This window comes from Zonotrichia albicollis, chromosome 27, assembly GCF_047830755.1.
Source record: "Zonotrichia albicollis isolate bZonAlb1 chromosome 27, bZonAlb1.hap1, whole genome shotgun sequence".
Lineage (NCBI taxonomy): Eukaryota > Metazoa > Chordata > Aves > Passeriformes > Passerellidae > Zonotrichia > Zonotrichia albicollis.
Window position 1 is genome coordinate 923,522 of NC_133845.1, and position 23,545 is coordinate 947,066.

At 61.0% G+C, this 23,545-nt stretch overlaps 2 protein-coding genes across 4 annotated transcripts; one reads left to right on the plus strand and one right to left on the minus strand.

The window, feature by feature from the left end:
* Positions 1-278: 278 nt before the first annotated feature.
* On the minus strand, positions 279-13,850 carry PCSK7 (proprotein convertase subtilisin/kexin type 7). 2 transcript variants are annotated; one of them, XM_074527798.1, is made up of 16 exons: positions 13,718-13,850; positions 12,368-12,820; positions 11,819-11,953; positions 11,253-11,418; positions 10,885-10,975; positions 10,187-10,241; positions 8,531-8,669; positions 7,877-7,977; positions 5,834-6,001; positions 4,626-4,733; positions 3,441-3,543; positions 2,392-2,548; positions 2,208-2,302; positions 1,994-2,087; positions 1,602-1,719; positions 279-1,469 (listed from the first exon to the last, which is right to left on the minus strand). In XM_074527798.1, the coding sequence occupies exons 2-16, from the start codon at positions 12,806-12,808 to the stop codon at positions 1,074-1,076; spliced, it is 2,367 nt and encodes a 788-aa protein (XP_074383899.1). In that variant the 5' UTR covers positions 12,809-12,820; positions 13,718-13,850; the 3' UTR covers positions 279-1,073. The 2 variants fall into 2 exon arrangements, with proteins under 2 accessions (XP_074383899.1, XP_074383901.1); XM_074527800.1 differs by lacking the exon at positions 13,718-13,850 and adding an exon at positions 13,237-13,651.
* Positions 13,850-22,635, plus strand: RNF214 (ring finger protein 214). Of its 2 annotated transcripts, none has more exons than XM_014273026.3 (15): positions 13,850-13,986; positions 14,378-14,579; positions 15,171-15,230; positions 15,417-15,557; positions 15,824-15,963; positions 16,491-16,559; positions 17,317-17,413; positions 17,621-17,709; positions 18,080-18,182; positions 18,394-18,492; positions 18,741-19,108; positions 19,486-19,621; positions 19,947-20,054; positions 20,325-20,420; positions 21,010-22,635. In XM_014273026.3, the coding sequence occupies exons 1-15, from the start codon at positions 13,907-13,909 to the stop codon at positions 21,073-21,075; spliced, it is 1,854 nt and encodes a 617-aa protein (XP_014128501.2). In that variant the 5' UTR covers positions 13,850-13,906; the 3' UTR covers positions 21,076-22,635. The 2 variants fall into 2 exon arrangements, with proteins under 2 accessions (XP_014128501.2, XP_005495488.2); XM_005495431.4 differs by having other exon boundaries at positions 18,092-18,182.
* Positions 22,636-23,545: the final 910 nt, after the last annotated feature.

Sequence of the window (23,545 nt, forward strand, 5' to 3'; positions counted from 1 at the left end):
TTCTGCCACCTCCAAAGCCGGGAAAACCTTGGATTTTCCCTGCCTGCCTTGGAAAACTCTGCCCTCTCCCCGCTGAACCATGACAGCCACTTTGGTCCTCTTCCTTCCCATGCTCTGGCCCAGCCCTTGCCTGCCCTGCCTGAGCAGCCCCTTTACCCCAGGGCACAGAGGGCTCTCAGCCCCCCAGATGCAGCACCCAGCACTGGGTTCCCCCCCGACACATTTTTCCACAGTGAGGAAGCTCTGGGAGGGCAGAGGAGTGATGGATGGGGCGGGGGGAGAGGAGGATTTTTCAGGCTTTATTTGGAAAGCTACACAAAAGGGCTTTGCTGATTAAAAAACAAACCCCAGCTTTAAAAAAATAAACCACCGAACCCAAAGACATGAGAAGAAGCCAACCCTGCTCGGACAGAGCCACTGCCAGAGCAACTCAGGCTCCCGTCTGCAGCCCAAGGCAGGCCTACCTGCCACCACAGTGACACGGGGACAGCCCATCCTGCCCCAAACAGGCTGGCTCCTGCCTCCCCCGCCCCACAGCTGCTCTGTGCCCACTGCAGAGGAGGAATCAGCAGCACTGGAGCACGGGGGCAGGCAGAAGCGCTGGCTGGAGATGAGTGAAACAACTCCCTGCTTCTAAACTGGGATAACTGGTGGGTAGGGGCCGGCTGCCAGCCCGGGGAAATGCCAGTGCTGCGGGGTCCCTGCCTGCAGAGGCGGCTCCTGGGGCCCTGCTGCATTTCCCAGGCTGGCTCTGCAGAGATCAGGGACACAGGGACACGTCCTGGCCCTGCAGGAAGGGGCTCGGTGGGAATGGCACTGCACTCACAACGGTGCCCTGAGCGTCCAGCAGGGCAGGCTCCACCAGGAAAGGGTTTAAGGCTTGCTTTGTTTTCCAGGAGGAGGGAAGGGAAGCTCCCTTTGCAGTACCAGCCCTCTCTCCTTGTTTCCAAGCCCCTTCCAGCACCACCTCCCGCAGGACACAGTGGCAATGGTCCGTGGAGGCTCAGGAACCAGTCTGTGCTGCCCGAGCCCAGGCAGGTCGTACCAACGGAGGGAGCCCAGCTCAGCCCCAGTCAGCAGGGCTGGTGCTCCCTGTCCTCCCCGAGGAGTTCAGTCGATGCCTCCCGGCCCAGGAATCCTGGGTCTGCCTCGTGGAAGCTCCCAGCTCTGCCATTGCTGGAAAGTTTGGGGTGTGTGGGGCTCCAGGACCCCTCCTGCCCGTCCTGGGCAGGCTCCAGGTGCTCACACTCCATCTCAGCCTCCTCCACGTCCTTCTCCCGGTACAGAGGCACCGACTCCATCTCCAGGTCGCTCTCCAGGGCTCGGTGCTTCCTGCCCTGCTGGTACCACCTGCAGCTGCTGGAGCTGGAGCAGGCCAGGTCCAGCCCCACCTCGTTCCTTGTCAGGCAAACCTCCAGCATGTAGTAAAACGTCCAGAACACGGCAAAGCATCCCAAGAGCAGGAGGGTCTGCAGAGGGAAACCCCTTGAAAAACCTGCTCAGGGCCTGCCCAGTGCCCAGCAGAGAGGGCACAGAGCAGGGTCCTGCCCTTCCAGCCCATCCTGGAGCATGCAGGGCTCCCAGCCTGCAGGCAGGCTCACCTTGAGGGTGTTGGCTGTGATGGTGTAACGCTGCTCCTCGGGGATGTCCAGCCCTGGGGGACAGGGCAGGGAGAAGTCACTGCTCAGGTACTGCCCACTCATGGCTTCCTCCAGCAGCCTGGGGACAGAGACACCCGTGAGGCTCCCGTGGGTAGGGGGGCTCCAAAACACCCACAAAGGGTCTGCAGTGTCCCCTTCAGCACACAGAGCTGTGTTCTGTGTGCTGCAGCCCTGTGAGGTGTGAGGGCAGCCCCAGCCTCACCTGGCAGCAACACGGCTCCAACCCAGCCACTGCTCACAGGGAGGCAGGGATGAACTCCCCATCCTCCCTCTCCTGGCTCCCTCCAACCTGGGGACGGGGTGTTCTACCCCTGGGGGACGTGGTGCCCTACCTCTGCCGCTCCTTCATCTCTGCTGGGGACCAGGAGGAGCCGTACAGGGTCAGCTGCCACTGCCTCAAGGTGCCCGGCCTCAGGCTGTCGTCCCCTGGGGAGGAAGCAGGCTGCTCCAGTGGGGAACTCTGAGCCAAGCACAGGAGCTGGCACTCGCTGGGACGTGGCACAGAGCTGCCAGCACTCCTGAGGGTGCCCTGAGGGCAGCACTCACCGATGTCCCTGATGAGCAGCCTGTAGGTGCCCTGCGCCTCCTCGCCCCAGCAGCGCACGGTGGAGAAGGTCCAGTCTGAGAAGCCATTGGGGTCCCTGCCAAGAGGGGAGCGGAAACAACCCCTGAGGGGTCACAGAGGCAGCAGCAGCAGGACCCAGCCCTGCCCTGTGCCCCTGGTGCTCACGAGTCCATGCTGCGGGTGGTGCCGATCAGGGACATCATCCCGCTGGGGCACAGCAGCCGGATCTCCAGGTTGCCACGGCGAGGGTGGGTTATGGTGACAGTGACAGCCACGTGCTCCAGGGTCCTCATGCCAGACAGCTGCAGGTCGGCAGGGGTCACTGGGAAAGGGAATTATTATTGTAATCAATATGCTAGAAGAGTAAGATCCTCATCAGTAGATAGAGATGTAGAGGAATAATCAAGGCTGGTTGGTCAAGGCTGGTGGCGTTGGGATGGAGTCCCCACTGCCAGGCAGCCCCACTGGGCTGTGGTGCCACTTCACAGGACACACACGTGCCCTCTGCCTCTTCCCCACTGCCCTGTGTGGGACTGGGAGATGTTCACGCTGGCCCAGCCCATCTCCAGCCATTCCCAGCTCCAGGAATGCTCACGGCCCCAGAGGTGCTGACCACAGCCCCAGGGCTGCTGACCACAGCCCCTCTGCAGTGGGGAGAGCTGGGTGGCTGCTCCAGCCCCTGCCAGGGGGGACGTGGGCACATGGCAGGGCAGGCAGGTGACAGAGGCAGCAGTGGCCCCTGCCTGTAGGTGACAGAGGCAGCAGTGTCCCCTGCCTGCAGGCCTGCTGGGACCAGGCAGGGCTGGGCTGAGCTCTCCCTGCCCTGGTAGCTCGGGGCAGCCGCTGCTGCTCGGCACAGCCCGGCCAAGTCGGGAGCTGCAGCATTTCCTAAAATGGTCAAAGGCAGCAGAGCAGCTCTGGCCGCTGCCCAGCCCCGCTCCCAAGCCCGTCTGGCTCCCCAAACACATCAGAGCAGGGATGGGGATGTGGGGAGGGGATCCCCTGGGGATGGGCAGCGGAAAAAGCCCAGGCAGCCCAGCACTTAACCCCTTCCTGGCCTCCTGCCGCCCAGGGCTGGTCCTGCCTGGCTGTGCCACCCGGCAGGGCAGGTTCTGCTCTCCATCCATGGCACACTTGGCAGGGCAGGCTCTGCTCTCCCTGGCACAGCTGGCAGGGCAGGCCCTGCTCTCCACCCATGGCACACCTGTTCTTACCATTCCAGGCCACCTCCAGCTCCTGAGGGAGCCAGGGGATGCTCCTGCCCTCCTTCAGCACGGGGCTCACGTACGAGGCCAGGTAGGGCACGGACTCCCAGATCTGCCAGGGGAAGCAGAGAGGGCTCAGCATGGATTGCAGCCTCCCTTGCACACCCATCCCTCATCTCCCACAGGCTGCTCCTGGGCTGGATGTGGGCCCAGGCCAAGGGGCCTCTCCTGATGGTGCTCTGGGACACCCAGGGATGGGAGCAGTGCCCACATGCTCAGGAAAGGAGGGAAAGCGTGGAAGCCACAAGGGCTGGTGAAGGTTTGGGAATCCCCAGCTCTGGGTTTGAGTGGTGTCCTGAGGCTGTCCCACTCCAACCCCTGGTACAGGGGACAGGGAACAGCAGAACCCAAGTGCCTGCAGGAAGAGGGAGCAGCCTGGAGGTCCCTGTGACCCTGGAGGCACAGCTGGCAGTGGCAGTGACCTGACACAGCTGGACAGAGCTTCACACCCAGCTGGGACCAAGTGCCAAAGGGACGTGCCCGGGGCTCCGTGTGACAGAGATGGGGATGCCTCAGCCTGCTGTGAGGATACCACTGCTCCAGAGCTGCCAGCTGAGAACAGCCTGGTTCAGGGGCAGGACACCTCCTGGCTGTGGGGCAGGACACCCTCCTGGTTGTGGGTCAGGACACCCCCTGGTTCTGGGGCAGGACACCCCCTGGTTCTGGGGCAGGACACCCCCTGGCTGTGGGGCAGGACACCCCCCGGTTCTGGGGCAGGACACCCCCTGGTTGTGGGGCAGGACACCCCCTGGTTGTGGGGCAGGACACCCTCCTGGTTGTGGGTCAGGACACCCCCTGGTTCTGGGGCAGGACACCCCCTGGCTGTGGGGCAGGACACCCCCTGGTTGTGGGGCAGGACACTCTCCCTGCAGCCCCTGCGGAGGGAGGAAGGTGCTGGGGCTGCTCCGTCACGGTGGATCAGGGTCCTGACCATGGCTATATATAGTGCTGGAGAGCAGCAGCTCTCAGGGGCAGCTCTCAGGCCCTGCTGGGAGCCCCGTGAGCTCACAGCCAAAGCAGCCTCAGAGGCAGGGCCAGCAGGACGGTGGCCAAAGCGCTGAACGGCAGCGGTGTCACAGCACAGGAGCTGTCCCTGCCGTGGGGCTGGGCTGGGGTGGCAGGGCAGGGCATTACCTTGGCAGCGTTCACCAGCCTCCAGGCGTTGAGCAGGCCGAAGCCATGCTGGTGGCTGTGGCTGAAGCCAGCCTGGTTCGTGTCCCACTTGGCGTGACGGTCCTCGTACTGCAAAGACACACGGGGGGCCCTGCTCACCTGGGGGCTCAGGCAGCCTGAACCCCCAGCATGAAGGGAAGGAGGCCCAGACACATCCCACGGGTGGGGAAGCAAACCCACATCAAACCCACATGGCCTTATTAGAAAGGAACAGGTTGATCTTTGTTTGAAACAAATCCCAGGACAAAGCGGCTTCCAGCTCCTCAGAAAGGAAATGGAGCTGCACAAAAGGGCACAAATGCCTCTGCTCTGAAACATCCCAGCTGCTCCCTGCTGCCCAAACCACTGCCTGTGGCATGGCAGAAGCCTTGAAAGAAGGAACTGAGTCCTTTAAATCACCAAGAGTGAGGCAGGACAGATCTGGGTCCCATCACTTACTGGGTTGTACTGCTCTGGCAACGCTGGCTTGAAGTTATGGAAAACACTGTCCCATGCCAAAGAGAGCACAGCATCAGCTGGACACTGCCTCCTGCTCCCCAGAGGGGTGAGGGAGAAGCCCCATCCCTCCAGTGAGTTCTCACTGCTGCTCTGGGTGAAGGGCAGGGCTGCGTTTGCTGCCCAGCTCGGTTGTGCCTGTTTCCAGGAGCCCAGGTCTCTGGAGAGCCCAGGAAAGGCCAGGGCAGGGCAGAGCTCCTGTTTCCCACTGCCTGGAGCGTGAGGTGACATTGCAGAGGTGGCAGCCCTTGGGCTGGGCCAGCACCACCTACTGAGCCCTGGAACCTGCTGAGTTCTGGACCTTGCTGAGCTCTGGAACCTGCTGAGCCCCTGGAAGACCCCTCCATTGGCAGATGGAGGCATTCCTGAGGCAAACAACCCATTTATTATCATGACAGGGGAAAATGCCTCAGCCACATTCCAGGAAGGAACAGGGGGTGAGGAGAGAGCCAGCTGAGGCAGAGATTTATGGAAGGGCAGCAGACACAAACAAGGATGTGCACAGCAGGGCCCAGCGTCCTGCAGCGCCCTGAGGGAAGGGAGGGAGGGAGGGAAGGAGGGAAGGAGGGAGGGAGGAGGTCCAGGTTCACCTTGGCGGCGGTGAAGACGATGAGGGAGGGAAGGAGGGACTCACCTGGTGAAGATGAGGAAGGAGGGAGGGAGGAGGGACTCACCTTGGTGGCGGTGAAGACGATGACGTGCTGCACGTCGCGCCAGGTGAGGCAGGGCCGCACCTGCAGCATCAGCGCGATCATGCCCGCGGCCAGCGGGGCGGCCGCCGATGTCCCCGTGTGCCCCTCCGTGCAGCCCGTGCCCTTCTGCAGGTCCCAGTCCGTGGTCACCTGCCCAGGAACGGGGCACAGGCCCCTGTCAGGCTGCTGGGCTGCACAGGGATGTGTGCTCCGTGTCTGTGCCAGCCTGGGCCCGGCCTGTGACACAGCTGTCCCTGGGACAGCCTGACTGCAGGGACAGGGATCCCAGCTGGGAAATGGTGCATGGGGACAGCTCCCTTTGCAGAGAGAGAGAGGAACCAGCCCTAACCAAGGAACTCTGTGGGAAACCCCTGGCAGACAGTGTGGGCTCTTCCTCACTGTCACTGCTGATCAGTGTCACAACCAGGGCCCACGTGGGGCTGTGCAGAGCACACACAGCCTCTGAAGAGGCATCAGGCAGCTCTCAGACTGTGCCACCTCGCTGCAAAGCAAGTGCATCCATCTCCCTCTGCTCCCCGTGGGGAGACAGCCCAAAATCTGAAGGGTTTCTTGTGTTTTTGCTTGGCTCCATCCCGTTTTTCCAGCTGTGAGCGGCTCCAGCTCACGCTGGGACACTGAGTGTCCCACACAGAGCACCCTGAGAGCACAAACTTTCAGTAGGAAACACATCCAGTGCCAGAAGCTGTATTAAATTCTTCCCATTAAGGAAACCACACAAAGTTTATGGTCTGGTAAAAGAAAAAAAAAAACCAACAACAAAAAGAGCTGGAGCAGATGGCTGCAGGGAAATTAACTCTGAGTTAACTCTGGCAGCACTGCAGCGAGCTGCAGGGTGCCCAGGAGCAGACTGTGCTCCTGAAAAGGGCTGTGTGGGGTTCAGCAGCTCCTGAAAGGGCTGTGTGGGGTTTAGCAAGGCTAGGGCTGGCTGAAGCAGCCACTGTGGTACAGGCTGCTCCCAGGCTATGTGTACACCTCACCCTGGTGCCCCATGGAGTGCCAGCTCCCCTGTCAGTGTCCCACAAAGCCAGTGTTTAAAATGAAGGTGCATTTGTGACCTCCACAGCACTCACAGCGTGCTGGGGGAAGCCAGACCAAGCCCTGAGCCTGGAGCTCCTGATGGAATGCAGCACAGCCCTCGCTGGTTCCCTTTTTTCCCAGGGTCAGCACTTTCCAAACCAGCCTGGGACAAGTGCAGGGATTTCTGACAGCAAGGATCAGCCCTGCTCTGGGTTTTACTGTCCCTGTGGCAGACTGTGCCATGCCCTGGCTGGGCACAGATCCCTGCCCTGGCTCTGGGCTGCAGCAGGAGCTGGCTGAGCCCCGGCCAGGTGCCTGAGGATCCCAGGCTCTCCCTGTTCCCCAGGTTTCCCCAGCCTGTTTGACAAGCCTGGACTGTGGCAGGCACAGAGCCACAGGAAAGAGCTTTTGGGAAGTCCTGTCCTGGTGGGAGATCCTCCAAACATGGACAGCCAACCCCAAATATGAGGAGGCAGCAATGTTTCCCTGGAGCTGCCCTGGGGTGGGAGGGCTCTGCAGCCCCTGCTGGCCCCACAGGACAGGAAGGGGTCACAGCACTGGGGTGGGGGCAGCCTGGCACCAAGGGAGGGACAGGCTGGCTCAGGCCTGCAGGGGGGAAAACAGCCCTGCCTGCTTGGCTCGGGCAGAAAGGACGTGTTGTTGACGAGAAGTCGTTTTTTGGCAAAAGAAGGGAAAAGCTGATAAAAATATTCTTAAAAATTCAGCTGGGAGAGGCCCACGTGCCAGAACAGAGGAGAAGCTGGGGCCAAGTGGTTTAAAGAGCCCGAGGCTCTCCCTGCCCTCCGTGCTCCAGCATCCCTTGGGAGCAGAGAGAGGGGGCTGAGAAACAGGAGCCTCCCTCTGCTTGTGCAGGGCCTGGACAAAAGGCACATCAGAGGGAATGAAAGGGAATCAGAGGGGACAGAGCCATGTCCTGGCTGTCCCTGGGGTGGCCAGGAGGGCACAGACAGGGACACAGGTACTCACAATGCTCCTCATCATCTTGTCCCCGCCGCTGAAGGTGACAGCCAGCATGGAGGCACACTCCTCAGCATAGAAGGGCATGGAGCCAGTCTCATCCACAGCTCCTGGGGAAAAGGGAGAGGCACCCCTGTGTGAAACTGCCCTGCTCCCACTGCTGGGACTTCGGGGTGGTGATCCCTGAGAGCCTCTCCTGCCATGTGCTCCTCCAGGGCCTGGGAGCTGGGCAGGGGAACCAGAACCAAGCCTGTGTTTGCCCATCTAGAAGATCTACAAGAAGGGCAGCAATGATAATTAATCCCTCACTGTGCTCAGTGTCACACAGATCTCCTGCCCCTCATGCAGCCTCTGCTCTGGAGAATGGATCACACACTTCTCCTCTAACAAATGATGGGAATGCTGCATTCCAGGTCATTCCCTGAACATGGCAGTGTCTGTCACAGCCCCGGGAGGGAGGCCTGGGCACGGGCAGGAATTTCCTTGGCCTCCTCTTGCTCTGAGGCTCAGAAGCAAAGTGCAGGTGTGGGGGCTGAAGCCCAGCACACCCAGACACTGCCATGCTTGTCCCAGACATTCCCCACAGACTCCCAGCTGGGCAGGCTCTGTGCTTTAGGGATCACCTCACTGCTGCAGGCCGAGGGGAGCAGACAGAGGGCTCACCTATGGTGACAGTGTAGATGGAGTTGGCGTATCCATCGTAGTTGCAGTTGTCACTGTGCTGGCCCCCGTTGCCACTGGCCACCACGAAGATGCTCCCGAAGCCGCGGCGACCGGCGATCACCCCGTGCTGCAGGGCAGCCTGCAGGGAGGGACAGGGCAGGGGGCTCTTTCCACACTGACCCCAGGGCAGGGGGCTCCTTCCACTGACCCCAGGGCAGGGGGCTCCTTCCACACTGACCCCAGGGCAGGGGGCTCCTTCCACACTGACCCCAGGGCAGGGGGCTCCTTCCACACTGATCCCAGGGCAGGGGGCTCCTTGCACTCCTTCCACACTGATCCCAGGGCAGGGGGCTCCTTCCACACTGATCCCAGGGCAGGGGGCTCCTTCCACTGACCCCAGGGCAGGGGGCTCCTTCCACACTGATCCCAGGGCAGGGGGTTCCTTCCACTGATCCCAGGGCAGGGGGCTCCTTCCACTCCTTCCACACTGATCCCAGGGCAGGGGGCTCCTTCCACTGACCCCAGGGCAGGGGGCTCCTTGCACTCCTTCCACTCTGATCCCAGGGCTTACTGCAGCAGCCAGCCCAGCACGTGGGACCAGGGCTCCCCAGTGCCTCTCTCTGAGTGCCCAGGCCCACAGACCCCGGGGCTTTGCCTTTGCTGGCACACACCACAGCTGGGGCCCCACCTGGCAGCACATTTCAGCCCAGGCTCTGCTCCCACCCAGGGAAAGGAGCAGAGTTTCAGCACATTTCAGCCCAGGCTCTGCTCTCACCCAGGGAAAGGAGCAGAGTTTCAGCGCATTTCAGCCCAGACTCTGCTCCCACCTAGGGGAAGGACTCGTCTGAGGGATGAGCAAGAACACAGCCCCACTGGCAGTGAGCACCCTGCTCTCCCTCCCCTGGCAGATGAGGGCACATTCTGCCCATTCTCTGTGGCATGGCGAGCTCTGCCTGTGCTTTGTGTCCTGGAGCTTGTTCCAGCTGTCTCTGCAGGCAGGAAGGGAATAAATTAACCTGCAGGACTGGGAACCATTTGTTATGGTGAGCGAACAGCTCGGCTGTCAGCGCTGCTGAGCTGTGGTTGGAAGAGCACAGCAGCAGCAGAGCACTGGAGCAGAACCACACCCCAGTGCTGCTTTTGGGGCCCCTCAGTGACCCCTTGCTGCAGCACAGGCAGGCTGGGTGTGCTCTGCAGCAGCTCTGCAGCACAGGAGCTCTGAGAAAACCTTAATGGCCTGGGAAGGAGCAGCCTCAGCTCTGACTCTGCCTCCCACTGCACTCACCCTCCCTTGTTTACTGCCAGTATCCAAAGGCACCATCCCTGCCTGGAGAGCCACCCTGAGCACAGGGAAAGCTCCAACTCCTGAGCAGAGAGCACCCCGTGGGCTGCACAGGCTGTCAGTGCCACACCTTCCACAGGTTGGGAAAGAGCCTTTCCCTGCTGGAAGCAGCCTCTCCTTGGAAAGCTCACCCTGCCCTGCCCTGCCCTGCCTGCACACAGCGTGGCCTCTCCCAACCAGGGACACCTCAGCTGGCACCAAGGGACACACACAGACGTGCAGAGTGTCACAGCCACATCTCTTTCACCCTGAACGGGCAGGCAACAGCCACAAACCCTGGAGGCTCCCCCAGGGCTGCTGGGGCTGGGATTTACCTTTCCCAGCTGGTGGGGGCCATCCACAGTCTTCCCATCGTCGTCGGGACCCCAGCTGCAAAGAGAGACAGGGTGAGGTGACAGCCCCAGGCGGCTCTTCCTGCCACCACAGCGAGCTCCCGGCTGCTCCCAGAGCCACCACTGGGACTGCAGAGCACTGCCCTTTCCCACCCGTCAGGATGGCCCCTCGCTGCTGGGGCACGGCTGCCGCGTCTGCACTGTGCCCCTGGGTCAGATTCCAGCGCACAAAACGTTTGATTTTTATTTAACAAGAGGCTTCTCACACATTCCAGTCCCCGTCACACGGCTCAGCTGGGGCAGCCTGACCACAGAGGGGAGCACAGTGCCCCCTCCAGCACAGCCAGCCCAGAGGATGTGCTGTAGTGAGGGATATCTCACAACTGTAGGAGCTGGGCAGAGCCCAGGACAGGTGCCCAGGAACAGGACTGTGGTGCCTCAAGGCTAACTGCAGCCACAAGAGCACACACAGGGACATCTCACACCTGCAGGAGCTGTGCAGAGCCCGGGACAGGTTTCCAGGAACAGGATTGTGGTTAACAAGGCTATCTGACAGCAAGGTTATCAAGGCTAACTGCAGCCACAGCAGGATGGGAGCTGGTGTGAGCACTCAGCCACGAGCTGTGAGCCGTCCCCAGGCAGCGCAGGGCTGGCAGCCAGCTCAGGGTCGCAGGGCTCACCTGCAGCTGTAGATGTCATTGATCTGATAGTGCTTGTTGAAGGCAATGGCCTCCATGCTGTCCGTGAGGGGCCCGTCCAGCACTCGGATGCCTGCAGGACAGAGGGACACGGGTCACATGAGCTGCACAAACTGCAAACACTCCTGGCTCGAGGCTGCCCCACTGTGTTCACCCTGCAAGGCCAGCCCAGCTCTGGAGGGCTGAGGCAGCACCAGCTCCTGCTGGATCCGGGGCAAACCCTCCTGTCCCCTGTGCCGCTGTCTGTGCAGCACCAAGGGCCAGCCCAGCTCAGGCACATCCGAGCTGTAGTGGTGACACTGCAGTACCCAGGATGGGGGGCAGGCCTGGCAGCCTGGCAGGGGACGTACCTGCGATGCGGCTGCCGAAGGCGACGCCCACGGTGCAGAAGCTGTTGTTGGGCACGGCCGCGATCTCCCCGGCGCAGCGCGTGCCGTGGTGGTTCCCGTTCTCCTCGTCGGGGTGAGGCATGGGGTCAGGGTCGTTGGAGTTCAGGTCATAGCTGCCCTCTGGGCTCTGCAAACAGAGCCACGCTCAGGACTGGGCTCTGCTCCCCTCAGGTTGGGAACAGCAGGAGTTAAGAGAACACAGCACGGGCTGAAACACAGGCTGGGCGTCACGGGAACTTGGAGGCTGCTTCCTCACAGGGCTGCAGCTCATCACTGCCAGCTCTGCTGTGGGGAAGGGACCAACCAGGGCAGCTCCAGGCACTGCTGCGGGTCAGAGGGATGCCAGCTGCCTCCCACGGGTTGCACAAAGGCAGGTTACCCCAAAACCTGGGTGCAGAACCTCCCAGGAAAGGTTTGCTGCTGGCACTTTCCGCCCTGGCAAAGCCAAGGTGACGGCACAGGCTGGACCCTGAGCTCGCACACACTCCTGTCACACTGCCCGGCCTGCAGGCTGCACAGGCACTCACGTAGTTTGGCTGGATGTCCTTGATGGTGTGCTCCACGCCGTCGTCCACCACCACCACCGTGACCCCGCGCCCCGTCACGTTCCGCTCCCACACGCCCGTGACGTTGATGTCCTTGCCGGGGCTCTTGTGGTTGTTCTAAGCACCAGAAGGGACAGTGAGGGGACAGGGTCAGCGCTGAGGGGACCTCCTGGGGGCACTGGACATGATGTGTGGGGCTGGGACCAGCACGGGAAGGACTCACAGGACAGTCAGGCGAGATAAACTCAGGCTGACAATGAGCAAAAGCTGCTGGAGCCATGAGCTGGAGGGCACAGTGTGCTCCAGCCAAAGCCCTCTGCTCACCCCAGTGCCACCAGTGCACAACCAGCTGCAGGAGCTGCTTCCTCCCATCATCACAGCGAGCACATGGCACGCAGGGCGAGCTCTCAGCGAGCTCCCTCCTCACCAAAGCACAGAAAGAGGCTGCTCTGCCTCCTGCATGACAGCTCTCCCATGGCCACACAGACAGCCCGAGCCTGGCAGCACAGCAGGAGCCGGGAAACCACTCACCAGATGCCACTGCTGGGGGTATTTGGGATCGTTAAAGTGCAGGCTGCGCTTGGAGCGCTTCAGAAGCTTCTGTTCCGAGTGCCACCGCACGCTGTCGTGCTGTGCAAACAAAGTGTCCACGGACCTCCTGATGGCTTCGTGCTCAGCCACCACATGGCCGTCGGGCTGGTAGGCAAAGAGGTAATGGCCCTTGAGCTCCCCGACACGGCCCATGTTCACCAGCCCCGCAGTCCGGGCCAGCTCCTCTGCCCGCTGCTCCAGCTCCTCCTCGGGTGCCTCCAGGCTGACCGCCCACGTCAGCTTCCCGTGGCTGCCCTCAGTGTCCAGGGCCGGCGAGGCCAGGGGGATCCAGGAAGCGCTGAGCCAAAGGCACGTGTGGATGCAGAGCGTGGCCTCCATCCCCGCACTCCATAGCGGCGCTCCCCGCCTCCAGTGCGGCATCAGACAGGAGGGCTGTAACAGCACAGGTGAAACTGGTGACAACCCCTCCTGATGAGGGACACGGTGGCCAGGGCCACCTGAAGGTCCCACAGAGATCCCCATAGGGGATGCCACCAACCCGCTGCATGGCAGATCCCCTTCCCGGGAAACACCAGCGGCTCCTTCCCAGGGTTCAGAAGGGGAGGCATAGCCAAGGATCGATCCCAGCCCTGCCCTGCCCTGCCCTGCTGGGTGCCAGCCCCGGGCCCGGAAACACCGCACTGGGCTGCCAGGAGCAGCCACTTCCCCCTCTTGCCTCTGATAAGGAACTGATAAGAAACTCTTGATGCGTGGCTCCCCAGAGCAAACACCACGGGCACCGCCATGCTCCGCGGGCAGCCCAGAGCCGGTTCCTCTTCTGCAGGAGCCCCACGGAACTCGTTCCTCACCTGCCCCACGGCCGGAGGAACAGGCTTTTCCCTGGCACGGGAGCAATCACCGCCGAGCCCCGGTTCAACCCGCAGTCCATAAACCACGGCACCGCAGAGCGGGGAAACACCTCCCGAGGTCCCGCTGCCCCGGCCGTGCCCGGAGCTCCGCACCCCGGCCCTTTTTCTCCCGGAACCCGCTCCATTCCCCTCTGACACAGCTCATCAGCCGCACACCGAACCCCGCGTTTCTCTCCCCAAAAGCCGGGCTTTAAGCGCCCCGGCAGCGGCACCGCGCAGCGCCCCGGGGCAGCCGCGGCGCTCCCCGCTCCTCCGGTCACCGGCACCGGGGACACCGCGGAGGTCACCCCCGGGCACAGCACCCCCGCTCCGCTCCGCCACCCCCGCCCGGGCCCGGCGGCAGCGCTCCCCGGCCCGGTGCGCATCCCTCCCGCCGCCCGGAGCCCAGTGCCGCCCGCCGGTGCCGCCCCGCAGCGCTCACCGGGCATGAGCCGCCGCCGCCGCCGGAACCGCGGTGCCGCTGACAGCGGCGTCACATCCGCCGGGGCGCGGGGCGGAAGGGGCGGCGCGGCGGGGGCGCGGGTCGTGCGCTCCGCCCGGTGCCGCTCGGTGCCCCCCGGTGCCGCCCGGTGCCGCTCCGCCGGCCCGGCCCAGCCCCGCAGCCGCCCCCATGGCGCTGGAACAGGCGCAGGGCGACGGCCCCGACCCGCCGCGCCTCTGCGAGCCCGGCCCCGCCGCGCCGCCGGGCAGGTAACGGGGGGGCCCGGCGGGGCGGCAGCGCACCGGGATGGGGCGGGGATGGAGCGGGGATGGGGCCGGGATGGGGCGAGAATAGGGCCGGGATGGAGCGGGAATGGGGCCGGGATGGGGCGAGAATAGGGCCGGGATGGAGCGAGAATAGGGCCGGGATGGAGCGGGAATGGGGCCGGGATGGAGCGAGAATAGGGCCGGGATGGAGCGGGGATGGGGCCGGGGTATAGCCGGGATGGGGCCGGGATGGAGCGGGGATGGGGCCGGGGTATAGCCGGGATGGGGCCGAGATGGAGCCGGGATGGGGCCGGGATGGAGCGGGAATGGAACCGGGATGGGGCCGGGATGGAGCCGGGACGCGGCCGCGGCTGAGCCATTCCCCGTTCCGCAGCGGGAGCCCGCTCTCCGCCCCGGAGAGCCCCAGCGAGCCCGGGCCCGGCGGGGACGCGGAGCCCGCGGCCGCCCCCGGCCCCGGCGGCGATGCGGAACCCGGGCCCGGCGGTGCGGAGGCTGCGGGACAGAGCGGAGCGGCGGCCGAGGAGCCCGACGAGGAGGCGGCCCCGGCCAGGCCATCGCAGAACATCGCGGTGCAGGTGGGTGCAGCTCCCCGGGGCTTACGGGGGTTCTGCTCTGCGGGGCCATGGCCCTGCAAGGCTCCCAGATGACAAAGACCTGAGTAAGCCGTGACTGAAGGGTAAAACACATCTGTACCGCTGCTGTGTGCCTGGTCCTCTGCTTGAATTTTAATTAAAATTAGACCCTAATGAGGCCACACCTGGAGTGCCATGTTTAGGTCTGGGCTGCTCAGTACAAGAAAGAGAAGGAGCTACTGAAGAAGGATGCAGTGGAGGCTGTGAAGATGATGAGGGGTTTGGAGCATCTCTCTTATATGGAGAGGCTGCAGGAGCTGAGCCTGGTTGGGCTAGATAAGTCTGAGAGGGGATCCCATTAATGCATATAAATATCTCCAGGAGGTGTCAGAGGATGGTGCCAGCTTCTTTTTGTTGGTGCCCAGCTATAGGATGAGGAACAATGGCCGTAAACTAAAATGATAAGTGTCACCACAATATGACAGAGATCTCCTTTCTGTGGAGGGTGGCAGAGCACTGGAGCAGGTGCCCAGGGAGGGCTGGAGGCCCTCTCTGGTCACTTCAGGGGCTGATCTCAATCATCTCCCTTCACAGACCGACTTCAAGGCGGCTGATGCAGATGTGAACACAGACCAGGACATTGAGAAGAACCTGGTGGGTATCAAAGCCCTGTGCTCAGGCTCTGCTGCTCACACTCCCAGGCACAGGAGCTGGAGCTGTGCTTCCCACTTTATTCCTGTCTAAATAGAATCACAGAATCATTGCAGTTGGAACAGACCAAGTCCATCAAATGTCAGCCTTGAAGTCTGTTACAGGCTGTCCTTGTCCTCTCCCCTGCAGGACAAGATGATGTCCGAGAGGGCCTTGCTGAAGGAGCGCTACCAGGAGGTGTTGGACAAACAGAGGCAGGTGGAGAATCAGCTGCAGGTCCAGCTCAAGCAGCTCCAGCAGCGGCGGGAAGAGGAGATGAAAAACCACCAGGTATTTGGTGAAGAACTGCTTTTGTTTAACCTGCCCTGTAATTAATTTTAAAGTCTTTATGAAGAGGCAGGACAACCTGCAGTCCAGAGCATCAGTCTCCTGAGTTTCCTCATAATAACCAATTTATATCTTGACTCAATCTGCTAAAAATAAAGACTTTGCTGTGTAATCTCATTAACCAATTTATCAGAAAAAAAAGTATTTTAAATCAAAACCGTAACTTGGTAATTTTGCTCTGTATCTTTGTGATGCTTCTTTTACTCCAGGAGATCCTGAAAGCCATTCAGGATGTTACGATCAAGCGAGAGGAGACTAAGAAGAAGATGGAGAAAGAAAAGAAAGAATTCTTGCAGAAAGAGCAGGATCTCAAAGCTGAAATTGAGAAACTCTGTGAGAAAGGCAGAAGGTATTTGTACAGAAAAGAAAGTGTTTATTTTTGGGGAAGAAGACCTTGCTTAACGGTGATATAAACCTGATGGAGCAAAGAGCTTTAGGAAAACTCTTAGGAAGCAGCGAGTATTTAGGTCAGACTTGTATATGGATGAATTTGGGATGTATTTGAATTGGCATTTTTGTGGAGCCATTCTGTTATGTCCTAGAGGTCTGGTTTTTATTCTGAGGCTCAGTGGTGTTTTGGGTAAAACTCCTCCAGTGATGGCTCCGAGTGCTCAGCCCTTTTCCCCCGAGTGACGGTGGCAGAGCACATGCTGGGGGAGCAGCTCAGCTGCCTGCAGCCAGCCTGGTTCTGTGCCACAGCTTTGTGCAGTGTCATGAGACAGCAGGATTTGTGCTCCAGAGGCTGCTGTTGGTGGCTGTTTTCCCACACACATTGCAGGGAGCCCTCCCCAGCCCGTGGTGTGGGGTTGGGGATGTTTGGATGTGGGCCCTGCTGTGTTGGGGCTCCAGCTGTGCTGTCCCTTTTCTCCCGTGCAGGTTGCTGAAGGAGCAGGAGGAGAAGGAAAACAAGATTGCCTCTCTGATTGCAGAGCAGTCTGATGAGAAGTAAGGCTCTTATCCCTCACCTGATTAGTGCTGCCCAGAGCACTGTTCTTCCTGTCATTCTGCCTCAGAGGGAATCCAGTGCTTTGGTTGGGCCAGAGCAGAGACAGTGAGCCAGCACTGCTGGCCACTTACGTGCCCTAGAGGTTTTATCTCCTCTTTCAGCATCAGGGCTCTGGATTAAATCTTCCTTGATCCCAGCCACAAGCAGACTCCTGGATACTTGTGACATAAAGATCCCACAAGATTAGAGCTTGTGCTTGGTGATTGACTCAGCTTGTAACTGCTACTTCTGACTGAGCTTCAACTCCCCAGAATTAGGGCAGACTGATTGCCCTGTCTGTTCCCCACAGCTGTCCAGCTCCACTAAACTCTGGCTGTTTAAAGCTGGGCAGAGATGCTCCAGGTGTTCCCAAAGCACAGGTGGAAATGCCCAGCTTTAAACTTCTCCAGGATCAGAACAGCAGAGCTGCTCGGGTTGATTCCCGGTTCAGATCTTCCCTGGGGTTGGACTGAATTTTGCTGAGGGGAATTCCCCTTGTTTGGCCCAGTGTCTTTGCATGCTGCTTGTTTGTGTGCTGTGGAGCAGCTCACTGCTGGGACAGAGACTCACACAGCCCGGGGAGCTGGGGCTGGTGTCACGGGCTGGACACTGCTGATCTTCCATGTTCCAGCCCTCCAGAGCTCCTGGGATCCATCCTCTGGGGCCATGGCAGTGCCTGAGCCTGAGGGGGCTCATTCTGCTCTGTTCTGTGTGCAGGCAGCTGTGGGAGATGGAGCTGGACAAGCTGAAGAACCAGCACAATGAAATCAACAGGAACATTCTCGAGGAGACAGAGCGGGCCTGGAAGGCAGAGGTGAGCAGGTGACTCCTGCCCCTGCAGGCTGGTTTGAGGTTCCAGCTGGGTAATGGGCAGTGCTGTGAAATCAGGAGCAAGGCCAAGTCCCACTCTGTGAGACAAGAGCAAAGATGGACACGTGTCAGGGAGCATTAGCAGGGAGCCGTGCCCAGTGCCTGGGCTGGCAGCAAGAAATGGGAGTACAAAACTGAGCTCTGTTCACAGATCCTGTCCCTGGAGAGCCGGAAGGAGCTGCTGGTGTTGAAACTAGAAGAAGCAGAAAAAGAAGCAGAGCTACACCTCACCTACCTCAAGTAAGTCTGTGTCGGGTCAGAAGTGGCAGGGAGGGTCCCTCAGGTGTCCCTGTGTCCCATCTCCTCTTCCTCTGCTCACCTTGGAGGTTGGACTGGAATAGTTCAGGATTTCCTATGGTTTTCTTGGTGTGATTCAGTAATGTCCCACAGCAAGGGTGTGTGGGGCTGTGCTTGTGCCCTGTCAGTGTTCATCAGCCAGTGCTGTGGTGTCCCTGTGTGTCCCCCAGGTCAGTCCCTCTCCCTTGTGGGGTGCCCCACCTGGGGGTGAGCCCTTCCCACCCCTCTGGAGAAGGGGAAGCCAGGGGGGTGTGGGGGTTGCTGTTCCCACCTTGCAGCCAGTGAGAGCACAGTTGCAAGTGGGAAAGTTCAGCTGTGCTTGCAGGTCTGCACCGCCCACGCTGGAGACCATGAGGCCAAAGCAGGAGTGGGAGATGAGGCTCAACAGGATACGTATGACCAAGCAGAGTGTCCGAGTAAGTTCTGCTGACCTCTCCCAGCCTAGCAGTGAGCAGTTCTTCACACACACAGTGAGCCCTTCACATACACTGCGTTCCTCCCTTCAGCTCCTCTCCCTTCTTTTGTGGAGCCAAGCACTGCCACTTTAGGGCCTGCCACCTCCTGCCTTGGAATGCCCAAACTCGCTCAGCTTTGATAAACAATCCTGTTTTCTTCCCTCTCTGCCAGGATCAGTTCAATGACCACATCCAGATGGTGAGGAATGGCACAAAGCTGAGCAGCCTCCCCCAGATCCCAACACCAACGCTGCCTCCTCCACCTTCAGAAGTGAGTGCCTCTCCAGCCCCACAGCGTGGTGCTGCCAGGCCCTGGCACAGCCTGCCTGGTGCTGGGCATGTGTGGGGTGGCCCATTCCCTGTCTGGGCTTACCAGAGAGGAGAGGAAGGGTCTCCTTCACTTTCCAGCCACCTGTGCCTGCAGTTCCCACCTTGCCTGCAGAGGAGGGCACTCAGCTCTGCTTCCAGGTGCTCTCACTCTAACCAGCCTTTCCCTCCTGCCCTGCTTTTCTTTCTCAGACAGATTTCATGCTGACGGCATTCCAGCCCAGCCCCTCCCTGACCCCCCGGCTGCCCTTCCCCATCGGGCCCGTGCCCGTCCCCATGGTCATGCCCAGCGCCGATCCCCGGGCTCTGTCCTTCCCCCTGCTGAACCCCGCCATGTCCAGGCCCAACCAGCCCTCCCCACCCCTGCCCGCCTCCCAGGGCAGGAGCAGCCCGGTGGTGGCATCGCTGCTGGGCACCCACAGCCCCCACATGGCGCCCGCTGCCCCCATCCCTCCTCCGCCCGGCCTGGGCGGTGCCCCCGAGTTCCCCCGGGCCCAGCCGGCTGACAAGCTGGAGAAGCTGCTGGAGAAGCTGCTCACCCGCTTCCCTCAGTGCAACAAGTAAGGCTCTGCTGGGGGTTTGGGGGGCAGGGGCTTGTGAGGGCGCTGGGAGCTGGGATCAGGGCAAGGGGGGCTCCTGGTGGCAGTGGGGTCTGTGGGAAGGGAGGCAGGCAGAGGTGGTGGTCTGCAGCAGGTCTGCCCTAGTGCTGGGGATGGGAATCACTGCGAGCTTTGCAGGGATATCTGGGCGCAGCCCCCCCAGCCTGGCTCGGGGGGTTCCCTGCTCTGTCCCCAGTGCTTTGGGGAGAGAAGCTCCTCAGCACATGGCTCACCTCACCTGGAAGGGAGGGGAAGCACACGGCCTCCCCCAGGCAGCGGTGGCTGAGGGATCCCGGTGTGTGAGCACCAGGAGCTCTTAGCAGCTGCTGTCCACGCAGGGCCCAGCTGACCAACATCCTGCAGCAGATCAAGACTGCCCGCAGGACCATGGCCGGCCTGACCATGGAGGAGCTGAACCAGCTGGTGGCAGCCAAGCTGGCAGAGCAGCAGGAGCGGGCAGCGGCCGGTGCTCAGGTGGGACAGCCTGGGGGCTGCACGGGGGCCTGGGGAGCAGGAGAGCTGCTGGGGAGCAGGAGAGCTTTGTGGGGAGCAGGAGAGCTGTCTGAGGAGCAGGAGAGCTGCATGGGGAGCAGGAGAGCTGTCTGAGGAACAGGAGAGCTGTCTGAGGAACAGGAGAGCTGCCCCTGCTCCCCACAGAGCTCGGGCTGTGCGTCAGGGCTGTCCCCTGGGCTCCCTGTGCTGCTGACTGCAGCGTAACCAGGGAATGGTTTTCCCTGGGGTGACTCCTCTGTCCTTTCCTCCCTGGCTGTTCTGACGTGCCTCCTCTGCCTCCCTGCAGCCTCTGGGCCGGATCAGGGCCCCCATGTTCTCTGCTCCCCTGCCTCAGATCAGCACGCCCATGTTCCTGCCCCCGGCCCAGGTCGCCTACCCAGGAACGGCGTCACACGTAAGGATGCTTGGCTGGACTGGGGAGGGGGAGCCTGCCCGGGGTGTCCTGAAGGGATGGGATGAGCCCCTGGGGCCGGGGGCTCTCTCCTCACACAGCTGCCTGGCTGCTGAGGTGAAGGGGAGGATTGGGGCACAGATCCTTTGGGTTTCACACTGGAACAGAGGGACACGAGACGTGATGGTGGCTCTCAGGGCATGATGGCTGTGGCCTCGGGCTGCAGCTGAATCTGATCAGAGCTGTGTGTCTGACTTCCCTGCCTCCTCCCAGACCCCAGCTGCCTGTAAGCTGTGTCTGATGTGCCAGAAGCTCGTGCAGCCCGGTGACCTTCACCCCATGGCCTGCTCACACGTGCTGCACAAGGAGGTGAGTGTGTTCTGCTGCTCAGAGCCTCCTCCTGGTCCTTCCAGGTGACCCTTCCCGAGTCCTTGCTGTCCTGACACCTTGCCAGGAGAAGGGTACGATCAATAAACAGCTTCCCTGCATCCTGTCATCCCATCCTTTACTCTTGGCTGGGCCACCCTGCGTGGCCAGGGGGTGGTGGCTTTAGGAACAGGCTGCCCTTGTGTCCCTGAGCCTGTGTCTGTAAGGGTTGGATGCTGGAGCAAGGCAGTCTGGAAGGATCTGGAACACAGGGTCAGGGGAGAGCTGCCACTGCTGCCCAGGTGTCTGGGTGGGGATGCCAGACAGGAGCTCCTGTCCCATGGGTCTGGCAGTGGGTCACCTGTGTGGGCAGCCCCCCATCCCAACAGCTCTGGGGCCTCAGTGGCCCAAGGAAATGGAAACTCCAGTTGAGGAGGGCCTGATGGTCCTGCAGGGGTGACAAGGGCTCCTTCCTCACGGTGACCTTGTGCTGGAGGCTGCAGGAGCAAAGGAAACCACCCCTGAATCAAGTGGACAATGATGGCACTTCTGGGTTGGGCCAGTGGCTCTTGACTAATTCTCTCTCTTCCAGTGCATCAAATTCTGGGCACAAACCAACACGAATGACACTTGCCCCTTTTGCCCAAGCCTCAAATGACGGCTGCTGGGACAGCGTGGGCCCCTGGGAGGAGTTGCTGTGAATAGACAGGATCAGTTCTAAGATTTCTACAGTTCTATATTTATACGATCATGTATACACATGTACATTTTTATTATATAGGTAATGTGTGTATAGAAAGTCTGTAAACATACAAATTCATAAATAAAGTGTGTATATTATGCAGTGATTTGCTGCAGCTCCTCATTTCTCAGTCTGCAGCCTTGCTGGCTTCTTCCAAATGAGGGTCAGTGTTCCCTGCTTGCTGGGAACCACCTTTTCCCACTTGGGTCCCATCAGCTCCTTTCCTAGGGCCATTCCTCATCACCTGCTGCCCCAATCCCTGCCATTCATCACCTGCTTTTTCCCCTCGTGCCAGCGAATGAGTTGCGGACGAAGAGCCGATTTTTGTGGTCATTTATTTTAATGTCATAATAATTTACCGTGTTAACATTCATTGTTCTTACATAGACACTGGGTTACAGAGTACTGGAGCCTCCAGCGACAGCCCGTGGTCCCATCCTGTCCTGTCCCCTCCCCTGCTGTCCCCGGGCCCGGGGAGGGAGCACAGGGACGCGGCTGCGCTGCAGCTCGGGATAAACCAACCTGTCCCAATTCCTGCGTTCCCCCTCCTGTCCTTCCTGCTAAAGCTGGGCTGGCTCACCAACCCTTTCTCCATGGATCTCGGTGGGATTGCGAGGTGCTCAGCACCGCTGAAAATCTGGCAATGACTCTCTAAAAATCCCCCCTCCCTTTCCTGGCAGTCGGTGGCAGGAACCGGGCACTGCTGGCAGCCCCGGTGCCCACCCAGCTCTCGGGGCATGTTTTAAGGCAGTGGTCCACAACAGAGTCTCTGGGGTCCTGGGGGTCCTGGGCAGGCACGAGGGTGGGGGAGAGCGTTGTCCTCTTGCAGGGAGTGGCTGGGTGGGGTGTGGAGCGGGGCTGGGGGCTCGGTGTGAGCAGGGGCAGTGTGGGGGCTGTTGTGGCAGTGCCCCTGCAGGGTGGCTGCTTTCCTACGCTGCCAGTGTTTCCTGGCTCCCTCACTGCCTTCCCAGAGAGACGTTTGGCTGCAGGGTTAATTACCAAGCTCTGTGCTCAGTGAGTGCTGTGGGTGCCCAGTCTGTCCCTGCCTGACCCGGTGGCTCCGTGGGCAGCTGCCAGCTCAGCCCTGGCACTGCAGGTATGCCCTCTGCATTCATGGAGGAGTGATGCCTTTCAACTGTGGAATCTCCGTGTCTGAGCCCTTTCCTACCCAGGCTGGAGGCAGAGAAGCAAGGGAACACAGCACTACCACTGCCTGCAGGGTCACAGGTGTCTGCTCTGGGGAAGGGACGGTGATCCTGCAGCACGGGGAGGATCCTCACACACCGAAAATCCTCTCTGAGGACAGAGGCGCCTTCTGTGCTCAGGGTCCTTTGGGCTTGTGAGCCACTGCTCTGCGTGCTCCAGCCCGGCAGCCCCTCCTTGAGCCACCACCACATCTCCCACCACACACACGGGGCTGCACTGTGAGCCCTGGCCCTGCGTGCTGCCAACAATGGCTGAGCAGAAGGCTAAAAAGATTTAAAAAAAAAACCCAAAACAAAAAAGGACCGACCCCTAACGTTGGAACAGTGGCTTTCAGGGCTAGAATTAAAAATAGAGATATATGGATATACTGTACAGGTGAGAGGCAGCCGTGCTCTGTACACGTGGGACCGGCTCTGTACACGCTCTCAACGCGCTACCAGTGACACGCTTTGTAAAAAGAAAAAAAAAATAAATACAACCATGTGTTTACAAAACAATAAACGCTGCAGTTCCCGCAGCTGCCGCCTGTCTCCGGGACGCCAGGGTGTCTCACAGCCAGGCCTGGACGTGTGGAGTGAGCAGGGAGGAGCTGCTGTGCCGTGGGGTGCGCTGGCGGTGAGCTGGGGGGCTGCAGGGGGGTCCAGGCTCCCCTATGGCTTACAAAGGGCTGGGTGGGCTGGGGAGCAGCCCCTGCCAGGGCTGGGAACCCCACTCCTGGCACTGGCTTCTGCATGGCAGCCGCTGCTGATGCTGGAAGCCAGGGCAGGGAGCTTCCCATGCCATGTGATGTGGGGAGAGGATGGGTGCCTGCTCCTGCCTGTCCCAGGAGAGGATGGGTGCCTGCTCCTGCCTGTCCCAGGAGGGTGCAGGGAGTCCTGGGGCTGGCAGCAGCAGCAGCACAGCTCGGGAAGGCAGGAAAATGCAGGGGAAATGTGAGAGTGAGCGGTGTAGGGGCAGCAGGGCAGGAGGGAAAGCCCTGTCTGGGCAGCCCAGGCTGGCCCTGCAGGGCTGTCTCTGAAAAGCCCGAGGCTGGATGGCTCCAGGGTGATCCCTGGGGTCTGGCTCAGTGCAGGGAATCACAGGGGAGGCACAGCTGCAGCACAGCTCCCTACAGGAGAGCCTGGGCTGGCAGCTTCCCCACGGGACGAGCTGGAAAGGGACGCACAGGGATGGAGGGGGA

Excerpts from the sequence above, each read along its gene's own strand:
- RNF214 (XM_014273026.3), top strand. The coding sequence starts at position 13,907 with ATGGCGCTGGAACAGGCGCAGGGCGACGGCCCCGACCCGCCGCGCCTC. Across the intron at positions 15,964-16,490 it reads CTCTGTGAGAAAGGCAGAAG|GTTGCTGAAGGAGCAGGAGG; the intron begins GTATTTGTACAG and ends TCTCCCGTGCAG. Across the intron at positions 17,414-17,620 it reads AGCGGGCCTGGAAGGCAGAG|ATCCTGTCCCTGGAGAGCCG; the intron begins GTGAGCAGGTGA and ends CTCTGTTCACAG.
- PCSK7 (XM_074527798.1), bottom strand. The coding sequence starts at position 12,808 with ATGCCGCACTGGAGGCGGGGAGCGCCGCTATGGAGTGCGGGGATGGAG. Across the intron at positions 6,002-7,876 it reads ACAAGATGATGAGGAGCATT|GTGACCACGGACTGGGACCT; the intron begins GTGAGTACCTGT and ends GTTCCTGGGCAG. Across the intron at positions 2,088-2,207 it reads GCTGCTCATCAGGGACATCG|GGGACGACAGCCTGAGGCCG; the intron begins GTGAGTGCTGCC and ends CTTCCTCCCCAG.